Genomic DNA, 9,670 nt, shown 5'->3' with positions numbered 1-9,670 from the left:
AAACATCGATGAGAGAGAAACATCCATCAGCTGCCTCCTGCACACTCCTCACAGGGGATGTGCCCCGCAACCAAGGTACATGCCCTTGACCAGAATCAAACCTGGGACCCTTCAGTCCGCAGGCCGATGCTCTATCCACTGAGCCAAACCGGTTAGGGCTTTCTATTCATTCTTTCTCATCTTTCTTTTTGTGACTTTCTTCCTTCCTATTTCTTTCACATTCTTTTTTTTCCCTTTTCTTTGCTCTGCTTGTCCCATTTCCACCCTTCCTCCCCCACCCCCCGCCCCCATACTCGTTTCCTGTGGCTGCTGTAACGTTACCCACAAATGCAGTGTCTCCAAACAACACAAATGCCTTCTCTCGAGTTCTGGAGGCGAGAAGTCTCACATGAGTCTCTTGGGGCTAAAATCAAGGGCCGTGTTCCTACTGGAGCTCCAGGGAGGAGTCTGCCTCCTCGCCTTCCCCCCCCCCCCCCCCCCCCCCCCCCCCCCCCGGCTTCTGAGGACGCCCTGCATTCCATCCTCAAAGCACATCACGCCAACCTCTTCCTCCACCATCCCGTCTACGCTCACTCTGATCGCCTGCATCCCTCTTAGAAGAGCCCCTGTGACTACATCGGGTCCACCCAGATCATCCCTGCTAACCCCCTGCATCTCAAGACCCTTACCTGCACCGCACCTGCAAAGGCCCTTATACCGCGTGAGCCCACACATTCCCAGGTTCAGGAATGAGCATGGGCAGCCTGCCACACCCCTCTTTCTCTATTCCTTCTCTCTCCCCTTCTCTGCGTGACAAGCCTGACTCTGTCTGTCTTGCTGGCTTGGTCCCTGGGTCCCCTGCCCCTTCCCTCAGCCGGTTGGTTGAACTGACCAGGCTCCACTGTCCCCGCCCCAGGATTGCTGACGTCGCTGGCTACAGCCCCGATGACCTGATTGGCTGTTCTGCTTACGAGTACATCCACGCGCTGGACTCTGATGCCGTCGGCCAGAGCATCCACACCTGTATGTGTTCGGGTTCTGTTTCCCTGGGCCTGAGCCTGCCAATACCAGCTAGCTCCCCCGCTCCCCAAGGAACCCGGTCCTCCCTGGCTCCTCCTACCGAACCCCCTGAGCCTTCTCTCCCCAGTTGCCCGTGCTGTGGCCCTGAGTCCTCCCGTCCCCCTCCCCAGTGCTGAGCAAGGGACAGGCAGTAACCGGGCGGTATCGCTTCCTGGCACGGAGTGGTGGCTACCTGTGGAACCCAGACCCAGGCCACAGTGGTGTCAGGGGGCCGGGGCCCCCAGTCTGAGAGTATCGTCTGCGTCCACTTCCTGATCAGGTGAGTGCACCTGGGTCTGGTCTGTGTGTGTGTGAACAGGTGTGTGTGTATGTGTGTGTGTGTGTGTGTGTGTGCACAAGTGTGGCTGTATATTGTGTACACATGTGTGAGCGTGTATACACATACATGTACCAGTATATGGAACATGTGCGACTGAACACACACAGAAGTCTGTGTGCATATGAATGTCATAAGTACATATGCCATTCTTTTAAATTAAAAGGACTATATTCAAGTTTAAATAAGAAATCTAGTAGATTCATGGGGACTTGTTTTGCTTTTTTTAAAAAATTGAGGTGTCTTTTACATTTAGAACACTCATTCTTTGGGGTATATGGTTCTATGAGTTTTGACAAATGCATGGAATTGTGTAACCATTACCACAATCATCGCCACAAAAAATTCTCTCACAGTGAACCCCACCCCACCCCTAATCCCTGGCAACCACTGATCTGTTCTCTGACCCTAGAATTTTGCCTTTCTCAGAATGTCACGTACATGGAATTCTACAATATGTAATCTTTTCAGTCTAATCATTGGCAAGAGGGAAACATCTTTGACTTAGCATAATGTATTTTTAAAATATATTTTCATTGATTTCAGAGAGGAAGGGGGAGGGAGAACCAGAGAGAAACGTCATCAATCGCCTGCCCTCCTGCATGCCCCGGGTGGGGATCGAGCCTGAAACCCGGGCATGTGCCCTGACCAGAACTGCAAATCAAACTGTGACCTCCTGGTTCATAGGCTGATGCTCAACCACTGAGCCACACCCACCAGGCAGCATAATGCATTTAAGATTTATGTTGGTGGAGTATATGACTAGTTCCTTTTTAATGCTGACTAGTCATCTGTGGTTTGAACCTGAATGGACCCCAGTCTGTTTATCCATTCACCAGTCGGAGGATACTTGGGCTGTTTCCTATTTTGGGTGACTATGAAAAAAGCTACTGTAAACATTCTCACACAAGACTTTGTGAAACCATATGTTTTCAGTTCCCTTCGGTAAACACCTGGGAGTGGAATGAATGGGTCATGTGGTCAGTGTATATTTAACTTTGTAAGAAACCACCCAACTGTTTTTCCAAAGCGGCTTACCATTTTGCACCCATCCCATCAGCAGTGTAGAAGGGTTCCAGTTGTATCCTCGACAGCATTTTGTATGGGCTCTTTTTGTCTTGTTTGGTTTAATTAATTTTCTTTTAAAATATGAAAATATGTTTTTATTGATTTGAAAGAAAGAGGAAGGGGGAGGGAGAGAGAAACATTGATTGGTTGCCTCCCATATGCACCCAGACCAGGGACCGAACCTGAAACCTGAGCATATGCCCTGACTGGGAACGAACTGGCAAACTTTCAGTGCACAGGACAATGCTCAACCAACTGAGCCACCCCTGGTCAGAGCCTTGCTTGGTTTTAATTTTAGCCATTCTAATGGAAGTGTAATAGTAAACCTTACCCCTCCCCCGTTGTGCATCTTAGAAGTTGCACAAGATCGAGCCTGAAACCCAGGCATGTGCCCTGACCAGAACTGCAAATCAAACTGTGACCTCCTGGTTCATAGGCCGATGCTCAACCACTGAGCCACACCCACCAGGCAGCATAATGCATTTAAGATTTATGTGGTGGTGTATATGACTAGTAGAACCATAACAACATGGTAACGAAGACAGCACATCCTATATAATAAAAGCCTAATATGCAAATTGTCCCCTCAACTGGGAGTTGGACCAGGGGGCAAAGCCAGCCAGCCAACTGCCCATGGCCCCTCCCTCCTCCCTCCAGCCGGCCCCACCCTGGCCTGCGGCAGCAGGCAGCCAGGGGAAGGGAGGCCCCAGCTGGCAACTGGCAGCTTCTACGGACCCTACCTGTGCACGAATTTTGTGCACTGGGCCCTCTAGTTAATCACATAAGACAAAAACAATGACAGCTTTTCTTTTCTTTTTTAAATATATTTTATTGATTTCAGAGAGGAAGGGAGAGGGAGAGAGATAGAAACACCAATAATGAGAGATCATGGATCGGCTGCCTCCTGCACGCCCCACACTGGGGATTGAGCCTGCAACCCTGAGGCATGTGCCCTCCTGGCTCATAGGTCAACACTCAGTCACTGAGCCACTCCAGCCGGGTAAGAATGACAGTTTTTCCTTGATGATAACCTTCTGGGACATGGCACCGATTTCTGAAGTCTTAGGAATTTTCCCAGGTCTTTTTTTTTTTTTTAATATGTATTTTTATTGGTTTCAGAGCGGAAGAGAGAGGGAGAGAGAGATAGAAACATCAATGATGAGAGCGAATCATTGATCGGCTGCCTCCTACAGGTCCCCTACTGGGGATTGAGCCTGCAACCGGGGCAAGTGCCCTTGACCAGAATCGAATCCGGGACCCTTCAGTCCATAGTCTGATGCTCTATCCACTGAGCGAAACCAGCCAGGGCTTTCCCAGGTCTTTTTGATCAAGGAGAGATTCTATTCGAAAATAGAAGTTGGTAACAGGAGTATTCGTACATGTCTTTATATTGCACACAAAAACAAACTGATCATCTTTTAAATGTTCTCGATTCAACACCTTTTCAAATCAGAATCTTTGAATAACTTACAGACATTGAAAGAGAAGGGACCTGCCTCCATCTCTCCTGGAAACTCCTTTTATTCATTACGAAGATTCGCTTTTTTATGGCCGGGCCCTGGGCTTTCCACTTTTTTGCACTCTAAGCAAAGAGCAGGCCTGGAGATTTCGGTTTTACTCGGCAGAAAATGGGTGAGGAATGAGAGGAGTTTACGTAGTAACAGTGAATTAAGGAGCATGTGGTATTCATCACCCTCAGTGCTGTGTACCTATTGTATAGTGCGAGACTGTGGTTGTTGTTGCTTACACTTTGTGAAGTCTACTCCCTTCCCCTTGTACATATATTAACTCATTTCAGCCTCTTAGCAACCTGGGGAGAAGGTACCATTATTATTCCGTCTTTATAGAGGAGGAAACAGAGGCCCAGAGAGGTTCAGCCACATGCTCAAGGTCACACAGCTCCTAAGTGGCAGAGCTGGGATTGGAACCCAGGCCATCCTGGCTGCAGAGCCCTTGCTCGTCGCTACTAAGCAGGACTGATTGTCTAGGCCAGTGATGGCGAACCTTTTGAGCTCGGCGTGTCAGCATTTTGAAAAACCCTAACTTAACTCTGGTGCCGTGTCACATAGAGACATTTTTTGATATCTGCAGCCATCGTAAAACAAAGACGTATATTTTTGATATTTGTTTTTATATATTTAAATGCCATTTAACAGAGAAAAAAAATGAGTTCGCGTGTCACCTCTGACACGCGTGTCCTAGGTTCGCCATCACTGGTCTAGGAAATGTTTGTGGAACGAACGAACGCGTCAACTCCGTGTGTCAGCCTGAGTGTATGGAACACGTGCACGCATCGGTCCTTGTATATCCATGGGCGTATATGGGTGTTGGTGGAGCCTGTGTGCTCCGAGTGTGTGTGCCTGTGTACTGTGTATGCTTGTGCTTTTCAAAGGGGTGGGTGGCTCTGGTGCAGCCTAAATGGGATGTTTCCAGCCCAGAAGGGGTTTGGTAAGGGTGGGAAAGGATCGTAGCTTCTCGAAGAGCTGGCAGGAGGACCACCCACGTTCTGTCCTGGACGGCGTCATGCAAATGAGATGCAAATGAGGGGCCTGGTCCTCCGCCACAGACCATTTCTCCAGAAGCCAGTTTGCTCAGGAACATTTGGATGGTCTCTACAGCTAGAGACTGCGGGGAGGGGAGGCGCGGGGGACGTGAGAAGGATGTATTTATAAAGCCATTCCCTGGAACGTCTATGAATAGAATCTTCGTAACTAAAATCTTACTCGTTAAAATAGATCCCTATCAATTCTTCATATTTGGTAACATAGGAATGTTAAATATATATTCTTCCTGAATTCCTTTTAATGAATGTTTATGAATAAATATCTATAAAGAGGGTATTTCATTTTTATACCTTTTCCTTTCCCCGTCCTGCCCCTCAGTTCCCCACCCGCCTCGGCCTCCTCTCTCTACCCAAGCTGTACTAAATGCCAACTCTTTTTTCTGTCTTTCCTTCCACAGAGGGAGCTGGGGAAGACACACTCAACTTTCTTGTAAATGCTATTATAATAAAAAGCATTCCAGACCAACCAAATCCTTAAATCCAGAAACAAGTCAATGTGGCCAGTTATTTCCTGCACGATGCCCACCTGCCCCCGGTGGGATTGCCCCCTAAGACAGGACACCATCCGAGGGGGCTGCCTGGGCCGGGCCGAGGACCCTCCCTGATTCCCCCTCCCCTTTCTGCCCTGTACCCAGCCGGGTGGAAGAGACCGGAGTGGTGCTGTCCCTGGAGCAAACGGAGCGACGTTCTCGCAGACCCATGCAGCGGGCCACCCCCTCTCAGAAGGACACCCCCAACCCTCGGGCCAGCCTCGGTATGGGGCGGGGCTGGGGCTGGGAGGGGTTGTGTCCCCGGGATGCTTAGGAGAAAGCCCAAGCACCTTAACACCTTAACACGGTTCACCCCGTGTGGCCTGCCTCCTGCCTCCTTCCTTTTCTTACCTTAAGACAGTGGTTCTCAACCTTCTGGCCCTTAAAATACAGTTCCTCATGTTGTGACCCAACCATAAAATTATTTTCGTTGCTACTTCATAACTGTCATGTTGCTACTGTTGCTTTTTTAAAAAAATATATTTTATTGATTTTTTACAGAAAGGAAGGGAGAGGGATAGAGAGTTAGAAACATCGATGAGAGAGAAACATTGATCAGCTGCCTCCTGCACACTCCCCACTGGGGATGTGCCCGCAACCAAGGGTCCGAACCCAGGACCCTTGAGTCTGCAGGCCGAAGCTCTATCCACTGAGCCAAACCGGTTAGGGCTGTTGCTACTGTTATGAATCGTAATGTAAATATCTGATATGCAGGATGGTCTTAGGCGACCCCTGTGAAAGGGTCGTTCGACCGCCAAAGGGGTCGCGACCCACGGGTTGAGAACCGCTGCCTTAAGACCACGCCAGCTCCTGCGGTGCTCTCAGACCAACCGCGCCAGCCCCTTTCGTGCCTCAGGGCCTTTGCACATGCCGTTTCCTCTGCCTAGAAAGCTCTCCTCTCTCCTGTCCTCCCTCTTTTCCCGTGGCCCTGGCATGATGGCTTCAGTCTTGTGCTCTCTGCTCTGGAACCTGCTGTGGCTCCCCATTGCGCCCGCCCTTCACTTCCCGCCTCCCGCTTACTGCTCTTTGGCTTCCAGTCATCGTGACCCTCCCAAATCTGGTTCCTTTCTACCTCTTCCTTCTCCCCGGCCCATGTGCCCCCAGCCTGGGATGAGCTGCCCTCTCTGTTTATTCTTCAAGGCCTCACCTGCTCCAAGCTGTTGCTGGCAGTCCATGCGCCTGGGTGTGGTGTGGGGTCCACAGTCTCCTTTCCTTTTCTGGCTCAGAACTGGCTCGGGCGGTGTCTTGACCTACGGCGACTTTAGAACCTTTTTGAGGGCCTTGGGCCAGTCTTTTCCCTCCAGAGCCAAGTGGCCGAATGCTGCTCGGTGCTGTTGGAAAATTGGGTCCAGCCATATCGATTTTAAATATTCGAGTATTTCCCCACCACTGGGCAATTGCTACTCTCTCGGGCCTCCTGTGTGCCCCCGCCCCCTCACCCCACGTTGCCCCGTGACCAAAGGGAAGGCACCTGGCCCAGCAAGGGTTCCCCAGGACCCAGCTCCCCAGCGCTGTGAACGGTGTCCACCCTGATTGGTGGTTGAAGATGTCAGCTATGCTCCCTGGGGTTGGCGGGGAGGACTCCGCCCCTCAGCCCTGGGTACCATCCTGTGTCCTCCCCATCTCCGTGTGCCCTGCAGACGTCTCTGGTCCCCGGATCCTGGCCTTCCTGCACCCCCCTGCCCTGAGCGAGGCCACCCTGGCCGCTGACCCCCGCCACTTCTGTAGCCCTGATCTCCGCCGCCTCCTGGCACCTATCCTAGATGGGACCTCGGTAGCTGCCACCCCCAGCGCACCCCCAGCCACACGGCGCCCCCCGAGCCCCCTTCCGGTAAGCAGTCCCTAGCACTGGAGCCCTGAGGATCCGGGCTGCTTTGTTCTTTGACTTGAACCTTGCTGGGCCTCAGTTTCTCCATCTGTGTAGTGGGAAGGTTGGGATGACATGGGTCCCGGGGCTTCCTGAAGACGTAGATTCCAGATTGTTCAACTGTGATCTGGACCGAAACCTGGGGTGTGTTGGGATTGGCGTGGGTGGCCCCCTCCTGGCTTGTGACAAAGCACCAGGCTCTCTGAACTTTGACTTCAAAGACTCAAGAACGTCTAATGTCTTAAATTACACGACTCTGCATTCAAACCCTGAATCTGCCACTTACCAGCTGTGTTACCCCAGACAAGTGGGACCTGTTTCTTCGCCTGTAAGGTTTGAATAATGGCAAATAGCCACCTCATTGGTTATTGTGAGGGTTCATGGGAAGACCTTAGTAGGAACCTGACGCCTAGTAGGTGCTCAATAGACCACAGCGGTTGCTGTTTTTACATAAGAGTCCAGGCAGTCTGACCTTTAACTCAGGGGTCCGTATTGACTTTCCTCATCCCGACCCTATTCCCCCAAATATCTTCTCTCCACCACAAAACTAGGTTATGACCTTTTGACCTCACTCTTCATCCTTGGGATAGCAGTACTTCTGCATGGTTACACACACACACACACACACACACCCCACCCTAGACTCCAAGACCTTAAACCCCAGAGGGCCTGCCTGTCTTGGCCTCGGGCTCTGGTCTTTCAAACCTTTGATGTTTTTCCTGTTGACCTGTTCCCGACACTCTTTGAACACCCAGGTTCAGACCTCATTTGCATTTGCTATTTGACCCTCTTGGTGTCCAGCTGTTTGAGATTTGACCCTCCCTTCTACTCCTGAGCTCAAAGGTCTAGACCAGCGGTTCTCAACCTGTGGGTCGCGACCCCTTTGGCGGTCGAACGACCCTTTCACAGGGGTCGCCTAAGACCATCCTGCATATCAGATATGCACATTAGGATTCATAACAGAAGCAACATGACAGTGATGAAGTAGCAACGGAAGTAATTTTATGGTTGGGCCACAACAGGAGGAACTGTATTTAAAGGGCCAGAAGGTTGAGAACCACTGCTCTAGACTGTCTCACTGTTGACACCGCCCAGGCTCAAGGGATGTCTCTACTCTGTCTCCTCACAGGCTGATCTCCCAGATGAGCCACCTGTGGACATGGAGAATGCACACAAAGCCTTGGGCTCTGGGAGAGACCTTGAGGCAGTGGAGACAGATCTAGCCATAGCTCAGGTAAGGGCAGGCGTGGGGGCTGACATATCTGGGCTTCAAAGAAAGGTAGTGGGATGGTTGAAGGGATGCGTGGGTGGATAGATGGACAGACCATTGTATTCATTAGGTGGGTGGTGGTGGATAGATGGATGGGTGATGTTTAGACAGATGTTTGGATAAAACCGTGGTCAGCAAACCTCGGCTCTCGAGCCACATGTGGCTCTTTGGCCCCTTCAGTGTGGCTCTTCCACAAAATACCACGTGCGGGCACGCACGTACAGTGCGATTGAAACTTCGTGGCCCATGAGCAGAAGTCGGTATTTTGTGGAAGAGCCACACTCAAGGGGCCAAAGAGCCGCATGTGGCTCGCAAGCTGCGGTTTGCCGACCACTGGGAAAGACCTTTGGTTCATTGGATGGATGATGGGTGGAGAATGTTTGAATTATTGAGTGGATAGATCAATGATAGTGGCATGATGTATTAATTATCTATTTCTATATAACAAATTACCCCAAAACTCAGCGCCTTAAAACAACTCACATGCATGATGTCACACAGTTTCTGAGAATCAGGAATCTGGGAGCTGCTTAGCTGGGTGGTTTTTGCTCAGAGTGTCTTATGAGGCTGAAGTCAAGCTCTCAGTCAAGGCGGCAGTCACCTGGGGATATAGAGGACCCACTTCCAAACGCAGGCACATGGTTGATGGCAGGACTCAGTCCCTCACTAGCTCTGGCTGGAGGCCTCATTCCTGACCTGTGGGCCTCTCCAGAGGCTGCCTTTGTGTCCTCACACCACGGCAGCTGGATTTCCCCACGGCAAATAATCCAAGACAGGGTGAGCCCAAGACCGAAGATGCTGTCTTTTCTAACTTAATCTTAGAAGTGACAAAACAACATTTTTCTGTAATGTAGACCAACCCTAGTACAATGTGAAAGGCAACCACATTCAAGGGTGAAAACCAAAATACGAGGATCATCGGGGCTCCATTACAAAGTCACTTCCCATCCCAGCATCGGCTTCCATTCCAGAATGTCCTCGCTTAAGTCAGGTCTGG

General features: G+C 50.7%; 1 protein-coding gene across 1 annotated transcript in view; it reads left to right on the top strand.

Moving 5' to 3' along the window:
- The window catches only part of HIF3A (hypoxia inducible factor 3 subunit alpha), a 33,856-nt gene that overhangs the window by 6,388 nt on the left and 17,798 nt on the right, over positions 1-9,670 (top strand). The window contains 7 exon segments of the mRNA XM_070402576.1: positions 598-698; positions 896-1,002; positions 1,170-1,237; positions 1,239-1,318; positions 5,642-5,760; positions 7,177-7,367; positions 8,533-8,637. Coding sequence (XP_070258677.1) covers positions 598-698; positions 896-1,002; positions 1,170-1,237; positions 1,239-1,318; positions 5,642-5,760; positions 7,177-7,367; positions 8,533-8,637 — 771 coding nt within the window.

Source organism: Myotis yumanensis, unplaced genomic scaffold (assembly GCF_028538775.1).
Source record: "Myotis yumanensis isolate MYYU_CA2020_CCGP unplaced genomic scaffold, mMyoYum1.0.hap1 SCAF_23, whole genome shotgun sequence".
Lineage (NCBI taxonomy): Eukaryota > Metazoa > Chordata > Mammalia > Chiroptera > Vespertilionidae > Myotis > Myotis yumanensis.
The sequence above is the reverse complement of the archived record's forward strand: the minus strand, read 5'-3'. Positions and strand labels throughout refer to the sequence as shown.